Source organism: Contarinia nasturtii, unplaced genomic scaffold (assembly GCF_009176525.2).
Source record: "Contarinia nasturtii isolate CC-2019 unplaced genomic scaffold, AAFC_CNas_1.1 Cnas_scaffold_2042, whole genome shotgun sequence".
NCBI lineage: Eukaryota > Metazoa > Arthropoda > Insecta > Diptera > Cecidomyiidae > Contarinia > Contarinia nasturtii.
In genome coordinates, this window is record NW_022199372.1 from 1 (window position 1) to 22,696 (window position 22,696).

Genomic DNA, 22,696 nt, shown 5'->3' on the forward strand with positions numbered 1-22,696 from the left:
TGCGGAAAAGATCATCTTACGTATGTATCACATTTTATTTTTTGTACTTTTTGATGAAATTTCTCACTTTAATAAAAATCAAAACAGAACAGTGTTATAAATTGGATTTCGATGTTTTTAAAGTAATGCGTGTTTTTGTGCTTTGGTCACAATTGTTGCTCATGTTGTGTGTCACAATAAAATCAAGAAAATGAAAGAAACTATTTGGCATTTTAAAGATTGGAACCTGTGGTGAAACACCAGCAACATTCTACAATCTCATCAAGACAACATCAAAAATAATGATGTTGTTTCAGAAGATTAGGAAAGATATTCATTCGTTTCATTCTTTAACTTCATTTGGAATAGTTTCTACAAACGGTACTGTACTGTAATATTTAAATAACATTTTCAAAGAGAAAAAGACGCACGTAAGGACGTTTTGTGATTTGATTGCTCTTTATTCAAAATTTTACTTAGACTATGGATTTAATTCTGTAGTTTTTCAATTCATAAGTTGAGAAAATATAGCGTTTTCTTAAAAACGAATCTGATTTTATTTTTAAATTCAAATGGAATATTGAACTGATTGATAGTTTGAATAAACATTTTCTATTCTGAAAATTATATTCATTAAAAAGGATCCCATTCCATCGAATCCGCTCGTCTCATTTCGATGAGGCTCAAATTGGTGTCACCGTTTCTGGTCGTCCATTTAGTAGCTAAAAAGACATCATCCTGCGCATAAATTGTTATTTTTCGTGCTCCAGCCAACTTGGTACGTTCACTATTCAACAGTGCCACATTTAAAACTACATCTCTGTCTTTAGGCTTAAATTTGATTTTGTTCAATTTCGGTGATCGACGAATGAATGGCATAATGTCATCGATATTAGCCTCCTCAATGTAAAGACGTTCGAGTTTCATCAGTCCATTTGCTACAATTTCCATATCCTTGGCTTTCGATCCATCCAAAATCATTAATTCTCTCAGATTGGTCAATTGAGCTAAATTATAACTCTTCTCGGATGACAAAATGTACAATAACTCAAGACCTTTAAGTGAGGCTAATGAAGTGCTGTTCTCTTCGTTTAATCTATTGGTGTGAATGTATAGTCGCTTATAGAAGCCTTGTTCATGGAGTCGATTTATTAAGTCGGTCAAAATTTTCAACGGTTGTATTTCATATGATGAAGGCATATGAAAGTAAAATCCCCCGAGTTCCAATATATCCAATTTTGCATTGGAATTTAAAAGTATGTCAGCGTTGTCCCACAAAAGTTTTGTAGTTGTTGAAAATCTTTGCAAATTTGGATGGTTGATGAAAAAATCACTTAGCTCTTCAATTCGAGAAAAACAAGGCCTCAATTCGAAACGTTCAAGCTTGGGATATTTTTGTAATAACCAGTTGAGTTTACCATTTATTCGGTTACCAACATCCGAATTCTGAACATAAATCTCTCTCAAATTCTTACAATATTTCAATATCAAATCGTAAAAGTCACCATCTACTGAACAATATTCGTGTTGTATAATTTCTAGTTGGGGCAAAAGTTGTTTAAAATGCTCAACTGTTTCGTTATAAATATCTATTTCCGCTAGATAAATTTTATTAACTGACTCAAACTCATTGATATGAGATTTAGTATATGTAAAGCGGCTGAAATCGTCATAAAAATATGAAATACACGGAATGAACTTATTAAAACCAAATATACGGTCTTTTATGTCATCTTTATCCCAATCACACATGTAAACTCCATCGTTGTCACACATTATATGAGCCGATGAATAATTTTGTTTGAAGTATTCGCCGGCCACTTTGTTCAAACGCTTACATGTTAGACCGAATGAATGCAAGTCTCTCACGTTCAAATATTCAAATATCTCGTCAAAGCAATCGATGTTCAATTTGAATATTTTCGGCGGGGATTCCATATTTGATGGGCCAGCGATTGCATCTTCATTATGATTCTGGTCATCAGAGTGTGACAATTTCGGTATTTCTTGTGGATTACTCATAGCGAACTGCATACGAATAGAACAATAAAATGACAATTAGTATTTTTTGAAGCAAACACTTTACGATCAATTACACAGAAACATCGACAGTCGACATGAATTTGTTTTTCATGAGAATTTAAACTTTTAATTGATGCTTAAAAAGAAAGAATTACCACAAATTGTATTTACCTTTTCAAAGATCTCAAAAATAATATTTTGTTATTTATAAGACGAAGTAATCAACAGAGACATTGACAATCGGACAGATGTGGTTTTGACACTTTTTTCACTTTAATCTGACGTTTTCTATCGTTTTTTTTTCCTGTTTTCTTCGCGTTCATCGTTTCCACTCGTTTCAAGTGTTTCTCGATGAAATTATGAAACTAATGGCACACTCTGTGTGAATAATTAAAATGAAAACTACAGGATACATTTTCCAAATAAATTCAAGTATATCTTTATTTCTGATTCTCAATAAAAATGTATTTCTAGAATTTTTTTACTTTTCCGCACACCTAGTATAGGAAAGGTTTTGTATTATGCCAAAAAATTAAAGTCATTCAAAAACATGTTTTCTATGCATATTTAATGTAGAAAACACGATTGGAGATGATTTTGGGGCATATTAATGTGCGTCGCTGTGTGTGATGTGTCCTGTGTCCTGTGGCGTGTTGACATTGATTGATCGGTGTAAAACTTAAAACGATATTCTTTCAATTTGAACGCTGAAAGAATATGTAGTGGAGATTTTTTTGGCACGAGAAACCCGAATCTGATGTTAGTTTTAAGATGCAATCAGTTTTTCACAGACTTTTCATACAAAAATCCACAAAAAATTTCATTTTTGTATGAAAGACATGCCTTTGTGGTACCGTAATGATGTGACACTTTGAACAGGCTATTTTGTTTGATTGAAATTTCTTTAAACTTGGTGTGATTATTTATTTTGATAAGAAAATAATATTCACAAGTTTTCACGGTAATTTAAGTTACTGCAACCATACATAGACCATAATTTCAGTTTATTCTTCAAATTTCAGTTCCATGCGGAAAAGTCAGCTTGCGTACGTAAGCCTCTTTATTATATTATCACAAAGTCTAATGTTCCAAGGGATCCATTATGGAATCGAGATATCTCTTGCGCTACCTACTGGTGAGAAGCAAACCATAAATTACAGCGGTATGTTGTTTCTGACGTCTAATAGATGCAAAAAAACTATTTGCCCAACAAATTCCGAAAAATGACCAAAAAAAACCACCCCAATGGGTGACTCATACGACTTGATGTTGAAATATTGTAAGAATTTGAGAGAAATTTATATTCAACAGTCGATCACCGGTAATCACATAAAAAGACTGCTATAAAAATATCCAAAGCTTGAACGTTCTTATGGTTTTTATCTATTTGAGCAGTTACCTGAATTTTTCGAACGCAATCCAAATGTACAGAGTTTTTCAACTACTGTAAATTGTTTGTGCCATAACGCTGACATGGAATTCAAAGAATTTTACTGTGATACGCTGTATACATCAGATGGGATCCAGACATTCAAAAATCTTTGGGAATTATTAAATCGACTCCATGAACAAGGCTTTTATAAGCGACTATACATTTACGCCCATGAAGTTGACAAAGAGAACAGCACTTCATTAACCTCGGTCAAAGGTCTCGAGCTATAGTTATAAAGAGTTATAGCTCAACTGACTGATCTGAGAGAATTAATGATTTTGCATGGATGGAATGCCAAGGAGATAGAGATTTTATCAAATGGCCTGACAAAACTTGAACGTCTTTACATTGATGAGGGTACCATCGATGACAATATGCCATTCATTCGTCGATCACCGAAATTGAACAAAATCAAATTCATACCAAAGTACGAAGGTGAAGTTTTGAATTTGGCAATGTTGAATGCAGAACGTACCAAATTAGTCGGAGCACAAAAAATAATAATCTATACGCGAGATGATGTCTTTTTGACTACTAAGTGAACCAACAGAAACAGTGACACGAATTTGACATTCATCGAAATGAGGTGAAAGGATTCGTATGAATGGAATCCTCATGTATACGATATGGTTTCTATCAACATCTATCTACATGATTAAGTTATGTCTTAAAAATATTATCAATCAGTTTATCTTTTATTGCAATGTTCACCAGTTGTGATCTTGTAATTGTTGATCAGAAAGATGTAAATAGTTTTAAAATTCATGTTGATTAGCTTTCAAAAGTAAAGGGTTTTATGCTCATTATTTTTCTATTACACAAACTGTTATTATTATCTGTACTTGTGAATTCAAAGAGCACAAAGAGCAGTTGTCTTCTAATTATCATCATAATCATTTTTGTGAACAAAAGTTTGGAATCATAAAACTATTTAAGAAGTTTCAAAATGATTTTAAAAGTCTTTTATTTAATAAAGGTTGAAAATAGATTAAAGCCTCTGCTTCCTTTACTTGTAATGGATAATACTCAAAGGTCAACATTGAAGATGCGGCTGCACTTCGATACATTTGGGCTTCATAGCACTCGTGAATTTCTATCCAATTTTTTATCAGTGTTTGAAAAACTAAATTGATTGAATTCTATAGCCTTACAGATCTTCTATGAATTCAAATTGAAATTGTACTTTTTAAATGATTCGTATAATGTTTTCTTGTCAATGAAATGTTTATTGATGTGAAAAAGGAAATAAAATGATTGATATTGGACATTTATTTAGTTATTGATTTCAGTAAATTTCTTAAATATAATTAAAAAATATAATTTTTAAATGTAGTCTTTTTTGTTTTTGAGACAGCTCTATTAGCTCTACATATGTGCACTATACTTAACACCGCAGCGTGTGTGTATTGTCGACAGTCAGTAGCCACTACTCGTGGACAGTTTTTCAATGAAATAAGTAGCTTTTGAAGATTAATTTATTGAGACAAAATATTGTTTATTATTGTAGTATCTCTGAATTGAACATTAGATGTAATTTATGAACATACGAATGGAAATTAAAAAAATAATAATTGTTTTTGAGAAATCTGTCTTTAAAAAATATCAAAATTGTGGAGTAATTTCATTTTAATTCTTAATTTAAATGTTACCGATCGCTTAACTTCTAAACGGCTTGTTTTGAAGAATTATGGAAGTCAACCGTCACAACTTTCGATTAACTTTAATGCACAAACTATAATTTGATCTATATCGTGAATTATCAATTGATGCATTCCATTCTACGCCCAGACGCTCTTTCAGATTGTCGAATTCATTCTCGTTTTTCAGTTCGAAAAAATAGCCCATCAAATTAAATTTTTCGATGAAAGGAAGTATTTGGTCAACTGAGTCAAACAATGACCCAAAATGTTTAATTCTTTCAGCAATGTCAATTCTTGTGCAGCTTCAGCCATGATGGTTTCGCAAATGCTTATGTCGGTGTTGAAGAATTGCAAGGTAACTTTTTCGATTGATTGATTTCTCTTGAAGAAGTTCGACCATTTGTGTGAATTAATCGATGGCAGCCAATCAGTACCCGTGCATTTCAATGTGAGATCTTTAAGATGACCAAACGTTATTATATTTTCTTTTGATGTCATCAAACGTTGATCATTTTTCCCAATGCGAATATCCAGTTTCTCCAACGTAGGTAAATTGATTGAAGTGTCAACATGTTTGAAGTTAGCATACGACTGAATCCGGAGACATTCTAATTGTGCAAGTGTTTGGCATGTGTTCCAGAAACCTTTGGGTGGGACAATACCAGTCAGTGATAAGCTTCGTAATTTTGGATTATTTCGCAAGGAGATGCAAATATTTTCGGCTGGCATACGATAGTTGCCATCCATTTTCAAATGTTCCAAATGTGGTAGTTTCTTCACGATGAACATTCCATTTGTAAACGTAGAACAGGGTAATTCCAAATGTCTTAATGACGGAAACCATCTCTTTAAATTCGTATCTGCATACAATTTGCAAAGGTAAAATTTAACGACTTCAATATTTGTAAATGGTTTTTTCAGCATGCTGTTTCTTATGTAATCAAACCCAACAATCTTGATGGCAGTTAACGAATCGAAACAGTATTCATTTGCATAGCTGATTAGCCTCTTGCCAAATACCCAAGAATGTCGTATATCCAGCTTGGTGATCGAATGACCAAAGCACCGCAACAAATGCATCTGGGTTTTCTTATCGGTGATTTGAATGAATTCACCGATATTAGTTGATTTGTCTAGCCATTTAACTTTGCGTAGTGAAAATTCCATTTTGCAAAATTTACGCTGGAATGCCATGTCAGCGGCCGGCTTCAGTTTTTTGTTTGTATCGGCAATGTTCAACAGGTCTTCGAGGCTCAGATGCATAAAGATTCGCTCAAGGCAATCATCCACCACATCCGTCAGCTTCTTTGTATTGGTTGCTGGGCCGTCACCGTCGTCAATTCGTGGATGCTTTGACTCTGGCTCGTTTGTTTCTTTTGATCGACGTTTTAATTTCAAATTTGATTTTCGATTAGCCATTTTCTGCGAGAAAAATGAAAATATACAAATAAATCACAAAACTTAAAATTACATGCATTCTATCAACAACATGTGACCAAAACATTCACACATTTTAGCAAACAAGTTTCTTTCAATGAAGTTAGAATTGCAATAGCTATAACTTCATAACGACACAATTTTGATACAAACTTCGTGAAGTGTTGACATATCTCAAAATGAAGAAATTGTTTGGAAATATCTGACTATGTTTATGCAAAATTGAAAAAAATACCAAGCTGATTTTAAATACTTTCTGCTTTCAAAGGTCCATAGAACTTTAACAAATTAATATTAATCCAAATAAAATGTATACTCACATTGTTCGTCTTGAAGGAGCGTTAAAGCCATATGAAAATGTCAAAAAAGATAATTTATTCTGCACTCACTGTAGTGGAATGTATTGGAACAATAACGAAAAATTGGTTCAATTTGTTTCAGTTGTTATTTTAACTTCGTTGTCTAAACTAAATATTTGCAGAAAATCTTATCTTTAACGATGATGAAAATGTATTTAAGATTTTAGCTAAACACAATTGAAAATGGCGACGAGAAATGACGATAAGAATGACTTGATCCGTTGTGCTGTATCGATGTCACTGTAGTGCACAAAAACAGACCAACTGAGCCGATGTTCGAATTGATTGGAAGTGGTCTCACTACCACAGCGGATCAGTTTGCATATTCGAATCGATATTATATTACCTTTGTTGTTTGGCGATGAATTCAAATTGAAAAGTCAGTTTTCAAACGATTTGTTATAGCCACCACATACGTACAGTTTTTCAATGAAATAAGTTAAGCTTTTCGAAGCTTAAAACTTTATTGAGTCAAAATATGGTTTATCAATATAGTTGTTTGAATTCAACATTTAATTGTAACTTATAAACTAAATGAAAAATGGTGAAAAAAGATAATTCTATAGTTTTGAGAAAATTGTCGTAAAATAATATCAAAATTGCGACGCAATTTCATTTTCATTGTTAATTAAAATGTTGCTCGCTTAGTTTCTAAACTGTTTGCATTGAAGTTGAGTTCTGGATGTGTCACTACCTGCGATTGACTTTTATACGCGAACCAGGCGAAGATTTATGCTCATGTTCACATATCGATGCATGAAATTCTGCGCCCAGACGCTTTTTCAAATCATCGAAAAAGGAATCGCGATTGAGTTGGAAACCATAGCTCAACAAACTGAATTTTCCGATGGAACGAAGTATCTCATTAACCGTGTAACCATATCCGAAATGGTTGAATTCCTTCAGAAGTGGCAAATTCTGTACAGCTTCAGTCATAATGGTAACGCTGGTCTCGCTGGTAATAAATGACCACAATGTAACTTTTTCGATCGACTGATTTCTCTTGAAGAAGTTCGACCATTTGTGTGAGTCAATCGACGGCAACAAATCAAATTTGTAATGTAATGTGATATCTTTAAGCTGATCAAACGTTATCACATTTTCTTCTAAAGCCATCAAACGTAGATCATTCTCTTCAGTGTGAATATCCAGTTTTTTCAACGCATGAAAATTGATTACAGTGTCAACATGTGCAAAGTTGGCATTGGAATAAATCTTAAGACATTCCAATTGAGCAAGTGTTTGACATGTGTTCCAGAAATCTTTTGGTAGACGATACACCCACAAATATACGCTGCGAAGTTGTGGATTATTTCGCAAGGAAGTACAAATATTTTCCGAGGGTTTATTGCGGTTACAATGAATTGCCAAATGTTCCAATTGTGGTATATTCTTCACGATGAACATTCCTTTGGTAAATGGCGAAGACCAATTCAATTCCAAACGACGCATTGCCGGAAACCATTTCTTAAAATTCGTATCTGCATACAATTTGCATTCTTTCAATTCAACAACTTCAATGTTTGAAAATGGCTTTTGCAGCATATCGTTTCTGATGTAAAGCCAACGAATCTTGATGGCAGTTAACGATTCAAAACAGTATTCATTTGCATAGTCAACCAACTTCTTGCCAAATTCATCAGATTGTTGTAGGTCCAGCTTTGTGATAAAATGTCCAAAACAACGTAACAATCGCAATTGAGTTTTCTTGTCGTTGATTTTAATATTGTCGCCGCTTGAATAATAATATCTCTTGTTATTTAGTTGAAATTCCATTTTGCCAAATTTTCGCTGGAATGCCAAGTCAGCGGCCGGTATAAGTTGTTTGTTTGTATGGGCAATGTTCAAGAGATCTTCCACACTCAAATGCATAAAGATTCGCTCTAGACAATCATCAACTACATCCGTCAGTTTCTTTGTATTGGTTACTGAGCCAGTTCGTGGATACTTTGGCTCTGGTTCGTTTGTTCCTTCTGGTTGACGCTTTACTCCCAAATTTGCTTTTTGATCCGCCATTTTCTGTGAGGAAAGTGAAAAAAACTCAAATTAACCACAAAACAAAACATCCAATTAGATACATTCAATGAACAATATGTGACTAAAACATTCACACATTTTCGCAAAGAACTTTCAAAAGAAAATTTTCAATGAGGTTAGAACATTAATTGTAATAGCTATAGCTTCATGAGAACACACAATTGATAGAAATTTTGTAAAGTATTGACATCAATTACAATTGAGAAATTATTATGAAATTTCTGATTATTTTTATGCTTAACTTAATAAAATGCCATGTTGCTTAAACCTAAATAAAATGTATGTATACTCACATTGTTCAATTTTAAGGTGTGTTTCTTTGAAAAAAGTCCAATTAATCTGCTTAAGTTATTTGAGGTGTTATTTTTACTTTGTTTGATTTTATTTAATCTCGTCTAAGTTAATTTCTTGATGATAACTCCGAAATTAATACGATTTAACTATGATAAAAATCTATGCAAAATTTTAGCTCTACACAGTCGAAGATGGCGACGAAAAATGACGATACACGAAAGAGTTGCGCCTTTGTGCTGTGTCGATGTAGTTGTAGGATTACGTCGCATAAAAGCAGCTGAGCTGATGTTTGAATTGATTGGAAGTGATCTCGATACCACAGCGGATCAGTTTGCTTGTTCGAATTAAGTTTGAGCGTTAAATTTAAGCTTTTGTGGTGAATTCAAATCAAAAGATGCCTCGTGAATTTCTCGTACGTAATCCAAATGTCCATATAATTTCAACTATTTCAGACGATATTGGATGTATTTGAAGTCAAATCAATCTGTTATGTAAAGAGTTTTCGAAAGACTTTTTGGACCTATTAAATTGACCTCATGAACAACATTTTTTAATCGGCTATTGGTTCAAATCGGTAAAGTTGACGAAATTGAAATATAAAATTAAATTGGTAATGAACAAAGGCGGCTATGAAGAATGAGGAGCGTGGTAAATTGGTTTGAGCACGAAAAATGCCTACTACCAGTGTATGTTCAATATATTTCGGAAAATTAATATTGGTTCGCTAAAGAAAGAAATTTGGAAACAGTGCGGAAAAGTTACGGATGTAAGTTCCTTTTTATTTCTTTTTATAAATACCAAAATATTATTTTTGAGGTTTTATGAATATTTAGTAAAATTTGTGTTCATTCTTTCTTTCTTCAATTCATCTCCAATCATCCCAAAAAAAATAAGAATTTGAATTGTATTTTTGGAGGAAGAGTTATAGTGGTAATAAATTAGTTGTTGATTTTTCGCCTTTTTAGATCCTCCACTTTACACCGATTAACCAATATCAGACGTGTTAATTTCAAACAATTATCGATAAAATGGTTGAATAGTTATCTGTATCTCATCCCCCAAAAATATGGAAAACAAATATTGTAGAAAAAATGAATCGTTGCGGAGAAAAAGTAGTAGACATAAAGTATTACAACAAATAAACCGTGTTTTCACGTGAAAAACGATTCAAATGAATAATTTAAAATTAGAATAATAAAATAAATCTTAATTCATCTAAAAAATATTCAATATTAAAATTGAACGAATGATGCCAACCGAAATCAATTTGAATATTGAATTTGCTCAAAAAGTCTAATGTCAAGTTATTTGTCAAATGTTGTCAAATGTACGACGACATTTATTGGTGAATGTATTTCGCGCTCCGATGAAATTCGACATTAATTGTCAGTCTGACGTTTCACCATGCGATATATTCACATTTCCGAATCAGAAAAAAAAAATAAATAAATTGGCTCTGCATCTTATCGTTGTCAACGATAGAAAACAGTTTAGTGGCCGACAGAACCATCGTCCGACAGCGCTAAAATCTTGCTCGAAACAATTGTTTGAGTAAAACCAATTTATTTAGTAAATAAAATTAGGCTTGTACAATTCTAGTCGATTTAATATTGTATTATAATGATTGCATTGAGTTGCTACAAAAGTCTAATACATTCAAGGTGTTTAGCAAGCAATATTGTATCAGGTGTAAAATATTTGTCCACGCAACCATCTCGAAATGCAAGGTAAGCACAAAACTGCATCGCAAAAAAAAAGTGTGATTCAATTCAAAATTGATTCGAGACGTAATTCAAAACGTCCTTGGAAGGCCAGCTGATACTCTGTGCTGAGAATAAACAATTTGCACTGTTTGACATTTTGCGCAAATTGTGTTACATAAGTTTTGTTTTGATATAGTTCAACAACAATGTTGATGACATGTTTTAGACCGAAAATAGATTTGATTAGTTTTGATTGATTAAATATTTTCGATTATTTGTTTGTATAGATTAGCTGAGGTGGGTAAATTGGCCGCACCAAAAATAAATGAAAACTATGTAACGGGACAATTTTTTCTACATCGTGTATTCGGGTATCGGGGTGTAATTCTGTTTCCATGGCGTGCCAAAACTTATGATCGAAATACATATGCATCAACCGAAGAAAATACGACAAATGCCAGTGAAACCGATTCAACAACATCAACGACTAGCGATGAGGAGACAACAACGACGACGCCAACAGAAGAAACAGCCACAAATGGAACTGACGCCAAAACAAAGAATGGAAAACAAAAAACGAAAGTTGCAAAGAAAATCGAAACCGATGCCACAAAAAACGATGGCAAGAAAGAAGTTACATTCGATGTTCAAACCTACTATCAAGTGCTGATTGACTCACGGGATTGTCCACATGTGGTATAACTTAAACTTATGTTAAAAAGTATTTCGGATACAGAATAATTGGTCAATTTTTAATTTCAGAGGGCCCAAACCGAAGCCGTTACATTTTTAGCCAAAAAAGAAACAAATCGAAATCTATATGCAATTCAGGGTCTTGACTATGTATCACATGATGATATTATACCGTATTCGGTGTGGAGCCGAGATCGAAAACCACTACGTCATGATTTATTTGATCAGTTTCTGGAGCATACCGGCAAATATGATGTGTCATTCAAAGCAACGGAAATGCTGTATGCGTGGCAACAGAAAAATCATAGATTTCTTGAAATGACCGAAGTACATCGTGAAACTACCGAAAATATACGAGTGACTGTGATACCATTTTATGTAAGACCAAACAATGATTATTATGAATGATTTGATAAATAGCATCACATTTCTATTTCTATGTTATTCAGCTCTTATAACTGCGAGTAATGGCTGAATAAAAACATAACCTTCTATCGATATATTTAATATATTTGGCACTCGGGTGTTTTTGGCCAAATAAAATTTTGAAATTTCTAATGAGCGCACAGTTACTATTTTTGTGTGAAAGAGAGGCGCCACAATGAATAAATGGGATATGAGATTTGATTGGAAAAATGTAGTCTCACTGTCAGCCTCTAATTTCTTTGTTCGCCACACACACCACTTTGAATTTTATAGTAGCTCAGCCAAACCAGATATTTCACGTCTGAGCCAAATATCTCAGTACAATTCCTAAATAGCAATTCAAAAAACACTTTTCCAATTATCATCAATATGTGATCTTTACTGCATTTCTGAAAATTCTCAACTGCTTAATACTAAAAATAGTCCCCAATTAGAGATTATAATCTTATTAGAAATTATACTGTTAATTGAGTAAAAAAAAAAATTTCAAATCTACTCACAGATGATGTAGTAAGCCTATAACAATGTGTTGTTAGTTACTGGTTTTTCCTTCTCAATTTCCGTCTTTGGCTTGAATTCGCTTTTTTAAAAGTCCAGTTTTTCTCTAAACTTTCAATTTCGCTCTTAGGAAAAAAATGTATACAAAATTTTTACTAATTAAATAATTCTAATTTTAGATGGGAAGCAAACAATCAGCCCGTACACCAATTCATTGGGTATGTATACAAAAATAGTCGATTTTTCATCCAACAAAAATTATTTCCATATTCAGTATGAATGACTGTAACTGACGTGTATTTTCTGTGTCCCACAGTGGCGATACAGCATTCGCTTGGAAAATTTGGGTCAATTAAGCGTACAATTGCGTGAAAGACATTGGAGAATATTTGCATTATCCGGAACATTGGAAACTGTTCGAGGTCGTGGTGTTGTTGGTCAAGAGCCGATTCTGAATTCACGAGCGCCAGCCTTTCAATATTCATCACACATAAGCTTACAAGCACCAAGCGGCCATATGTGGTTAGTTTTTGAAATTCATATGAAAATTTATTACGTAAATTAACAACGAATCTTTTGACATTGACTAAAATTCTAAAATTAAATTAATTGGATATGCAATTAAAATCGATTAAAATACAAAAAACACCCAAAGAATTGAGCTGAAAAAAATAATTAAATTAATTAATAATTAATTTTATTTTGTAAACTCAATTTTAATGGATTTTTTTTTGGACTGTGCGGAGTTTGGCGGAGATGACATACAAACTCTGTGTGTACGAGGGTAACAGCACTTCTATGTGTATCATTCTTACGTAGATGATTAGTAACTTAGCTGTGTGTACGGCTACTAAGATGTTCGATTGGACAAAATAAATCTATGAACAGCAAAGAATGCTGTTACACTCGTACACACAACATTTGCATGCTATCTCCGCCGAACTCCGCACAGTCCCGTCATCGATAAAATTACTCCGCAAATGAGTTATATGGGTTTTCTATATTTTTGGAATATTTTATATTTTTTCCAATTTTTCGAATTTTGTTCTTTTCTTTTTTTGAATCTTTCCAAAGATTCGTATTGTTTAATTTTTTTTTTTTTGAAATTAATTTGTGTTCCATATGACTAATAAATTCTCAAACATTTTTTCAGGGGTACATTTTTAATGGATCGAGAAGATGGTGTTAGTTTCGATTGTCGTATACCGCCGTTTTCATTGGATAGTACATCAAATTTATACACAAATGAATAAAAGTCACTTGAATTTTCCCGTTTAAAAAACATTAAAAAATTTCCATTGAATTTTTTTTGCTCAAAGCGTACCAATATTTATAAAATGTTCTCTTCCTCTGAACGGCATAGGATTACCTTTCTTTTTTTATTAGTAAAAAAATAATAACGTAAAAAAATGAACGAAAACTTGTTAAAAGAATTTTAATGTAATTAATCATATATTGTTTTGTTTTTATTTTGCCATTATGTTTTATTTTTTTTGTACATAAAAAATCTTAAAATTTTGGAGAATTAATCTTGGAACGCTCGATGGTTCTATGTTGTATCTTAAGAACTAGCAATAAATCTACAATTGACCATAATCATTTGATGGGTCACCGTCATTAGCTTCGTCCGGATCGGGTTCTTCAAAATCGCATTGTTTAACATCGGCATCTTCGCCATACTGAATAACGTTATCAATGATCAAAAGTAAATCGGCGATGCTTTCTTCATCATTTAAATTTAATGGTGTGAATCGAACCAAGCTAAAATCTTCAATCAAATTTCCAATGGCTTCGGATAATTTACGATATTTTCGTCCCCATGCCGATTCATTTGTGACTTGGCCAAGTAATGCCCGTGCATCTGGTTCCAAATACTTATCCAATTGACCTCGGGCCGACTTACTCAACAAATCCATCTTACTTAATACATTTATGTGCGGCAATTCCATATTGACCATAACACTTAATGCGGTCATTGTGCCGGATAAAAATTTCGCACCATCAATCATGAATTGTGAATCAAGCATAAAAACACTTGCCACCCGAAAGTTCCACGATGTAAGCAATTCGACCAATTGACGGCCAACGTTTAAATGGGTGTACAGTTCAATTTGACCGGGCAAATCGAATAGAATGTAATCATCGTCTGGATCGGAGTCCAATGGATCTTCTACATCGCCACTACCGCATAGTTGTTGTTTGAACCATTCTTGATTTTCGAGCAAATATTCAATACAAAATACCAAACCACCGTTCGGTCCAAAGTGCAACTCTTCATCCGACATCGCATCGTCCAAGTGGATTAGGTCACGAATATCGATCATTGGTTGATAATCAAAGTGTTCAGCGGCTGGATCCAAATTTACCACATCTATTACGCGCTTTTCATCAGCAGCATGTCGTTGGATATTCGCACAGTACGTTGACTGGAATTTATTTCGGCAACACAGCAAAAATTTAGTAAGAATCGAAAGAAACGAATTATTGATTTCGAAGAGACTTACCTTTCCAGAGCCAGCCGGACCCATCACCAATTGAGCATATCGCATCTTTTCGCTGATTTTTCTGTAAATTCAATGAAACAACGTTTACCAAACAATTCAACACACGGATATTTGATTGAAGTGTCAAAAAAAATCTAACCTCAACTGTGACATAGACAAATTGTCTAATGGTCGGTTGCGGGTATGTTCACCATACGAACAATTCGTATTTGAAATGTACATAAGTTTTGACACTTGTTCTCTTGTCACTTTATTTTGTTTTTCGTTAGTATTCGCACTTTATATGCACACCCAGCTCATTGTATCTCACAAGCAAAATTAAATGCAATTCTGCACAGATAGCGTTAACTTATTCATTGTGTGTCAAATTTGATCATGGAGTTTATCGTCTTTGTTTCAAAAATTCGCATTATATTCGCATGAAATAAGTGATTGAGATTAAATGTTTTGTCGATTATTGAACGAAGAAAAAGTACCGGTTCACATTACACTAACAATCGTTGTTTTTCTAATTGCCAATGCGTGCAATACACCACATGCATAACATTTGTGTAAAGAACACTCAACAGATCGCATAATCCTCCGCGCCCAGAACGAAATTACACAGTGTGATAGAGAGTACGTGCCGACTTTTAATGCAAACATGGAAACCATTCTCCATCTCTCTAAGGTGACTATTTTTTTCTATTTTTTTTTAAACTATTCATTTTTAAAGAAGAAATTAAAGAAAAACTAAAATATTTTTCCAAAGAAAAAACTATGTGTAAGTGTTTTGTACAGAAATGCGCACTTTTTTTCAATGTCTACTATGTTATTTTTGTTGTGATTCGTTGTCTTAGTTCATACATTTCTCACTATCAATACATAATCTACTTTTTATTCTTGTCTGTTTTTTGTTCTATTTTTTCTCATTTTTCAATACATTTTCTCCATATTTTGTGATTGTTTGCAGATTGAAGATTTCAATTGGAATCTAAAGCTATTCCTCGACATAATTGATTCGTATAAAGCATCAGTGAATAAAGCGAATCCTGTGACACTTGAATTACTTGGAAGTACACTGGATAAAATTGGCGATTTGCTCGAAAATGTGGACGAAGTAGAGAGTAATAATGATGCAATCCCTTGTGAATTTGATGAAAAACTTTTCGAGATTAAGCGAACGATTTTTTGCCGTATTTGCAAAGTAAGTCATGGAATTTTCCATTTTTTGTTTTCTCTTTTCGAAACGATTTGGTTTTAACAACATTTTTGGATTTTTATTTTTTTGATTTTCAATTATTATTATATTGCCGGAAAAATATATTTTGATGAGAATTCATGCACAACATTTATTCGCATAAACTAGTTTGTATTGCCTCACAAATTCCGTTTGATAAATAAAATTCTTCAATTTTCTTTGTTTGCTCTACATGTTTCGAGAACTTAGTAAAACATTTTATTAATAAATAAATCAATCAAATTGAATACAATTATGATAAAATAAATACCCAGTTCCAATTGATAAACAACAACTAAAATATTTTTTTTTTTGTTGACGTACAATCATTCATTGAATTGTTTGGTAGAAAATTTAGTTTGTGATAATTTCAGCACAGCATTCAATTAATTTTAATTTCAACCGAATCAATTGCATAAAATTTGGTTTGGAAACGGGAGATTTTTTGTGATAAATTATTTTCTGTAATAGGAAGTATTTAAATAGATCAGTTTCAGATATTTTTTTTGATCATTTTTCACGGATTGATTCGAATTTTTAATAATTTCATGACAAATCTGATCATGAAACAAAATTGGAAATTATTTTAAGGAAATTATTGGTAATTGCAATTACATTATTAAACATGTTTAATATTCGTTTTATTTAAGGTTGATTTTGAAGCATCTCGCCGTGGCCACTTGCTTCATTTGGCCGATACAAAACATAACGGCAACTTGATTAAAATCAAACAAGGCGGTGGCAATGCATCAATTACAAATGGTACTGCGACTGACTCGAATAACAACACAGGTATAATTATTTAATGAAAATACGGAATTAATCACAGTCTTGATGACTTCTATGAATATAGCTGGTCCAGCCAAGTGGCCAATTCCATGATTCAATATTTTATGCAATTATTAGCTACAGTGAAGATTTAAAACATTTTATGAACCGTCTCAAACACTCTCAAATACTCTATCTAGGTAAATCAAAGTCGTTGGTTGCAAAAGATGGTGTACAACCTCCGGTTCATCTCCAGATGTCTTTACACACATATTTGAAAGATCTTGGCTTTAATCGAGAAAAACGGGATGCTCCTTTCAATAACGGTGCTGCCAATGTTGCAGCTGTTATTGGACATGACGCATTGAATAATAATGAAACAAAAAAAGTAATTCCGATTCCGAATGTCTTTGATGATGGCATTTATGATTTTATTGAATCGATTGGTAAGTCAGATTTACCAAACAAGTCGTCGAATAAGAATGAAACTGTTAATGTGCCGACTAAAGCTTTTCAAAAGGCTGTTTCATCAGAAAAAGGGCCAATTAATTGGCGCAACACATCGAACGAGCCAGTAATTCGTACAGAAAATCGAGTACATCCAGAAACACACCGCGGATCGAATGAACCGATTGTACGAAATGAAACGTACGCAGTTCCGCCGATTTTCTATACGAATCGGCCTTCGACAATTGATAATTATAATATACCTCCTTGGCACGTAAGGCCAAGTGATCTTGATGCCGCAAATGCGCATAGTCAAATTGGTGATGTGAAGGTGCCAAGTGTTGTTGGTGCTGCAAAAGCAAAAAGTGGCGTTGAATTGATTGGTGATGCGGACATATCAAAGTCATTTATGACACAAAGTATCATCCAAAATGGTGCGGTATTGACTGGTACTGGTGTAAAACCGTGTCCGACTTACGAATTGAACAATCTCTACCTAAAGTTTCCACATTTAAATCCGAATAAAGTGGCGAACCCACTAAGACCCACTTCATTGGATCTTACAAAACGTTCTACGGCATCAGCAAAACCAAATGAAAATACAGCAAAATCAGTCGGTGGTTTGCAAGGCTTGTTCGATAAGATCAATCAAGAGGCGAAACTCAAAAAGTCCGAATCGACGAATAGTTTGCATTCATTGCCTAATTTTGACAACAATATGGCGACAAATCATCCAAAACATCGAATGCCAGAACGGTCGGTATCTTCATTGAATTTGACCGGTATCACAAGGATGAATGGAGCCAATCCACAGAAGATGAATCGCAGACAGTCATTGGGTCATAATGGTCAGAACAAATCACAAGCGACCGGCCAACATAGAAATGCACCGGTCAAGGGTGAGTTCTTTTTGAGCAACGAAAAACAGTTCGATTTTTGGAAAAAGAGACAATAATTTTAATACAAAATGTCCACACATTTGTCCAAATTCCAGGTCCGCCACAGAATGACCCGAGAAGTAAAGGTGCTATTCCAAAGTATTCGACACAAAATTCACAGTCCAATGGCAAGAAGGTTGGATTCAACGACGCTCCAAAAACCAGTCAAACCCATCAAAATGCCCAAAAGAAAGACGTGAAGAGTACAGAACACCCAAAAGTAGCGGAGAAGGCAGCTGAACCCAAAACCGGCGATAAACTGACCGAAAACTTAATTAACGATGAAAAATTGAAGAGTGAGAAAAAAATTTGTGTTGAAAAATGTCCAAATTCACCTCGATTTCACAAAAAAAAATACAACTCCCACACTAACTGTACTGAAAAATGGCTTAATTAAGAATTGTGTTCATTTTTTCATTCGCAGAATTTTTCTCCATTGATTTATCGGCACTGATTTCTTCATTGGAAAAAGAAAATGGACACGCTAGAAGAGATGCGTTAAAAGCGAGTGTAATCGAATCGGTTGAAAGCACTCTGGGAGAAAAATTCAAAAAGATGAAGTGCCATGTGATCGGATCGCATAAATATAAGATTGCCAAAGGTGGCCGTGCACCGTTGGACATTTATCTTGATTTACGTGAGTAAACTGCGAAGCTGAAAAATCTCCTTAACTACTGTTTCCATTTAATATTTCATACTTTTATCCTCAGATGACAGCTTCAATACTGACCGAAGGGGTCAAGTATTTGTAGCCGGAATGGACGAAACTCTGAAGCTATTGCAAGAGAGTTGCGATTGGTTCAACGCAAAATGCTCCGAACAAAGTCGATATGGTATATTATCGGCAACAAATTCGTCCACAAACTGGGAATGTAATTTTCGATTTGGTACTGGAGTCGCTGTGCGAAACAGTGATATCATTTCCACATTATTCGAAGCACAACCAGTTGGTATGTGAAATTTTTTTCTCGAACGTCATGTTTTATTGGGTTTTCACTGTGTTTATGTTACCAAATATTTTAGCTCGTCAATTGGTGATCAGTGTTCGATTGGCATTGCAAGAAGGCGCGATTGATGATTGGGCTAAACATTTTACCGGCTATGTGGTGACTTTGTTGGTCATTTTCTATTTGCAAATTGCAAAAAAGTTACCATCCATCTTGAGCTTGCAAACAAATCAAGTTATGAAATGTGGCGGTAAGTGTATTTTGTGTGTACTGCAAAACTTGACAATTTGTATTTAAAAAAAAAAGATTCAAAATTGTAACTAATGGTTTTTTCTTTCAAATAGAAAATATGGTAAACTTCAGCAAGCCGAAAAATGTTGCTATTTGCAAGGATCGTATACGTGATTTACTCATCGGTTTCTTCGAGTACTATTGGAAATTCGACTTTTTCAACCAAATCATCAGTCCGTTTGAAGGACGAGAAATTAGTCAGATGTTCCGTAACTGTCCCGTTGATTCATTATCTCGTTCTATGCAACGGTAAGTTATTGTAGTGTGATACTGATATCTATCTCTCCTTCGGGAACCATATTTCGTATCGCTTTCTCTTTTACTTTTGCGGTTGTTATACATAGGACAATGATGATTGAGTGATGTGTCGAATAAAAGTTGCTCTAGCAAAACGAAACTATCCATTCGTCAGTGTTTTTTTAAAGCTGTCCGATTTAAATCGTGCATCGATTATTAAAAATCGTTCACGATCATGATCGGCGAACGATTTGTTCGACGATTTCAATAAATCGGATGCTCAGGAAATAGAGCCTAACGTCATCTCAATGCCAACAAGCAACTGTCATTGTCCGTCATAAAATCAATCGAAAAAAATTTAATTTATAATTCACTCAATTTCAATTATTTTCATTCGATTTCTTCCCAACAGATTCAAAGGTTTGATAGACTCGCAACCGCAACGTTGGACAAACAACAAAATGTGTATTCAGGATATCTTCGAGCACAAGCGTAACGTAGGAGAAGCAATTCATATGAACGAGACAAAGGCATTCAAAGCACTGTGCGGCAAAGCTTTGTTGGCCATCAGTAGCGCTGGCAGTGCTGTTAAATACTAAAAACAAAACATACGCACTTTCCATGTCATATGTTTTGCTTCGAATCGCATAATTTTCTTATTATGAAACCATGATATTATATACATATAATCAAATCAGAGCCGATATTGGCACCGCAGAGATTCGGGCACTAATGAGACCATAAAACCTTTTAACTTTTAAATACAAGAAAGAGCTCCTCCCCGGTGCCTATAACAGCTCTGAACCAAATCGATTTCCAACATGAAATCGTAAACATATGTTATCTTTTTTAAAATCCCAAGTTGGCAAAAGAGTCAGTTGAATGGAAAGTTTCATAGATATGATGCTGAGTTGATTTCTTTTTCAATTTGCAGATTTATTTATAGATTATATTTTGATACTCTTTTATTGAGGCACAATGCCAAATATGAAAAAAAAAACTCAATATTGAGCTCTTCCACACGAATCCTGGAATTTCGATTTAAGTGAATAAAATACAAATACATATATACTTTGGTGTTTTATTTATGCTTCGATTTTTTCAGTTCTGTACAGGAAAAGCTGTTTCATTGGCAATAAAGACGTTGCAGATATTCCTTTGACTACTTCGGATCGCATTTATTGTAAAGAGATATTTTAGGTTTCGCGGACCCCTACCCATTAGGGAACCATTCATAGCTCCTGACTAGGAGTCTGATTAATTGTTGAATTCTTTAAACGATGAAATTCCAATGCGAATGCAGTTATGGTGCTTTCGTTGATGTCTTCGTACGATTCCAAATAGATTTTTTCGATAGACGGATGTTTTTTGAAAAAGTTTGACCATTGATATGCGTAATTCGGTTTATACACATTGAATTTTACTGAAATATCCTCAAGACCATCAAATGTTACTTTTGATAGCATAAGCAGATCACTGTCATGATTGATTGAAATATTCAGTTTTTTCAATGAACTGAAATTTACTGTATCAACATTTGGAAAAGCGTATAGATTTTTTTACCTAAATATATTTTGTCTAGCCACGATTTGAATGAAAATAAGATATTGTTGTTCAAAGTGAAAAGCGATCAAAAGGATATTTTTTCAGATTTTTATTATGATTAGTATTTTTTTTTGCTTGGAAAAGAGTAAATAACAATAACCTCATTAAAACCAAGAAATTTAAAGCAGTAATGTACGTAGTGTAAAATGGAAAATCTCGGATGTCAAAGGAGAGTAAGTCCCTCGCACATTACCGACTTAAAGTGACATGACGTCGATGATGTAATTTACTTGGGGAATGGCAATAATTTTTTTGATTTATACATTTTCAAAATATGTTTTCGTAACATTTTTGGATCATCAAACATGCTCGACCCACATATACTCGAAAGCAAAGATCTAGTTTTAAGTTTATAAGTCCTTGGATCATGACCTAGGATCAATGTGGTTGCGTATGCAATGCTATATGCTCCACATGATACAGAATCCATTTGAATTGTTTTTGGTTCGACAAAAGTAATATTTTTCAAGTTTGGATAACGCCTTTCTATAAAATCCGATTTTGCTGAAGTTATATTAATATATTCCCTGTCATAGACATACACCATTTGATTAGCGGCTTCATAAAATATACAAAGCGCATGAGCTTTCCATCGGTTTTGTTGGGCATATAAGATTTGAACGTCATTTTTGGTGGAATTATGAACGGGTACTAATTCGGGATACTGGTAGAATAATGTGGAAACCATATCGAAATCAGTCGTAGCCTCGACCAATCTATTGAACAGCATGACTGTACGTACGTTGAAGGGTTGATCTGGTGTCGTGATCTTTTGCAATATATCGGGATGGATATTATTGAAAGAGTCAGCAATATACTTCATATCCAGACGCGGAGATCTGTTTCGGAGAGAAAAAAGTCACTTGAAAAATATATGGAAACCACATTTGAAATTTTTTCAAAATTACCGCGGAAATGGTGACAGCTTTCTATTGTGTAACATTTCAAAAATATGTTCCCTTAAATGAATGGCTTTATCCTGATTTTTAACATTCATTTAAAAGCCATAATTTGCTGGTGTTTCACCCAAGATCAATGTCGTTGCATATGCAATCACAAGTGGCCCCGACGACGTTTCGTCATATAGTTCGGTCTTCGGTGAAACATAAACTGTTCTATTAATAGCCGCTGGATAGCGATTTTTCACGATTAAATCATGTTGCTCGCTTATGGTGTAGTTCATATTCTCAATTCTACTGTCATAAATGTACGCTGTTCTA

General features: G+C 33.8%; 6 protein-coding genes across 6 annotated transcripts; 2 read left to right on the forward strand and 4 right to left on the reverse strand.

Moving 5' to 3' along the window:
• Positions 1-506: 506 nt before the first annotated feature.
• Positions 507-2,265, reverse strand: LOC116347705. The gene is made up of 2 exons (XM_031778414.1): positions 2,173-2,265; positions 507-2,007 (listed from the first exon to the last, which is right to left on the reverse strand). Exon 2 carries the CDS (start codon positions 1,999-2,001, stop codon positions 613-615), a length of 1,389 nt encoding a protein of 462 aa, XP_031634274.1. The 5' UTR covers positions 2,002-2,007; positions 2,173-2,265; the 3' UTR covers positions 507-612.
• Positions 2,266-7,455: 5,190 nt separating this feature from the next.
• LOC116347714 lies at positions 7,456-9,351 on the reverse strand. The gene is made up of 2 exons (XM_031778428.1): positions 9,200-9,351; positions 7,456-8,888 (listed from the first exon to the last, which is right to left on the reverse strand). The coding sequence occupies exon 2, from the start codon at positions 8,883-8,885 to the stop codon at positions 7,560-7,562; it is 1,326 nt and encodes a 441-aa protein (XP_031634288.1). The 5' UTR covers positions 8,886-8,888; positions 9,200-9,351; the 3' UTR covers positions 7,456-7,559.
• Positions 9,352-10,608: 1,257 nt separating this feature from the next.
• On the forward strand, positions 10,609-13,814 carry LOC116347684 (polymerase delta-interacting protein 2). The gene is made up of 6 exons (XM_031778384.1): positions 10,609-10,927; positions 11,191-11,599; positions 11,666-11,974; positions 12,700-12,738; positions 12,837-13,042; positions 13,674-13,814. Exons 1-6 carry the CDS (start codon positions 10,821-10,823, stop codon positions 13,771-13,773), a joined length of 1,170 nt encoding a protein of 389 aa, XP_031634244.1. The 5' UTR covers positions 10,609-10,820; the 3' UTR covers positions 13,774-13,814.
• Positions 13,815-13,975: 161 nt separating this feature from the next.
• On the reverse strand, positions 13,976-15,152 carry LOC116347685 (GPN-loop GTPase 3). The gene is made up of 2 exons (XM_031778385.1): positions 15,025-15,152; positions 13,976-14,946 (listed from the first exon to the last, which is right to left on the reverse strand). Exons 1-2 carry the CDS (start codon positions 15,067-15,069, stop codon positions 14,101-14,103), a joined length of 891 nt encoding a protein of 296 aa, XP_031634245.1. The 5' UTR covers positions 15,070-15,152; the 3' UTR covers positions 13,976-14,100.
• On the forward strand, positions 14,047-20,940 carry LOC116347682. The gene is made up of 10 exons (XM_031778383.1): positions 14,047-15,694; positions 15,977-16,210; positions 16,894-17,035; positions 17,212-18,357; positions 18,453-18,692; positions 18,821-19,033; positions 19,107-19,346; positions 19,420-19,593; positions 19,688-19,883; positions 20,284-20,940. Exons 1-10 carry the CDS (start codon positions 15,668-15,670, stop codon positions 20,468-20,470), a joined length of 2,799 nt encoding a protein of 932 aa, XP_031634243.1. The 5' UTR covers positions 14,047-15,667; the 3' UTR covers positions 20,471-20,940.
• A 655-nt stretch (positions 20,941-21,595) lies between these two features.
• On the reverse strand, positions 21,596-22,690 carry LOC116347713. The gene is made up of 2 exons (XM_031778426.1): positions 22,385-22,690; positions 21,596-22,315 (listed from the first exon to the last, which is right to left on the reverse strand). Exons 1-2 carry the CDS (start codon positions 22,471-22,473, stop codon positions 21,703-21,705), a joined length of 702 nt encoding a protein of 233 aa, XP_031634286.1. The 5' UTR covers positions 22,474-22,690; the 3' UTR covers positions 21,596-21,702.
• Between the last annotated feature and the right edge of the window lie 6 nt (positions 22,691-22,696).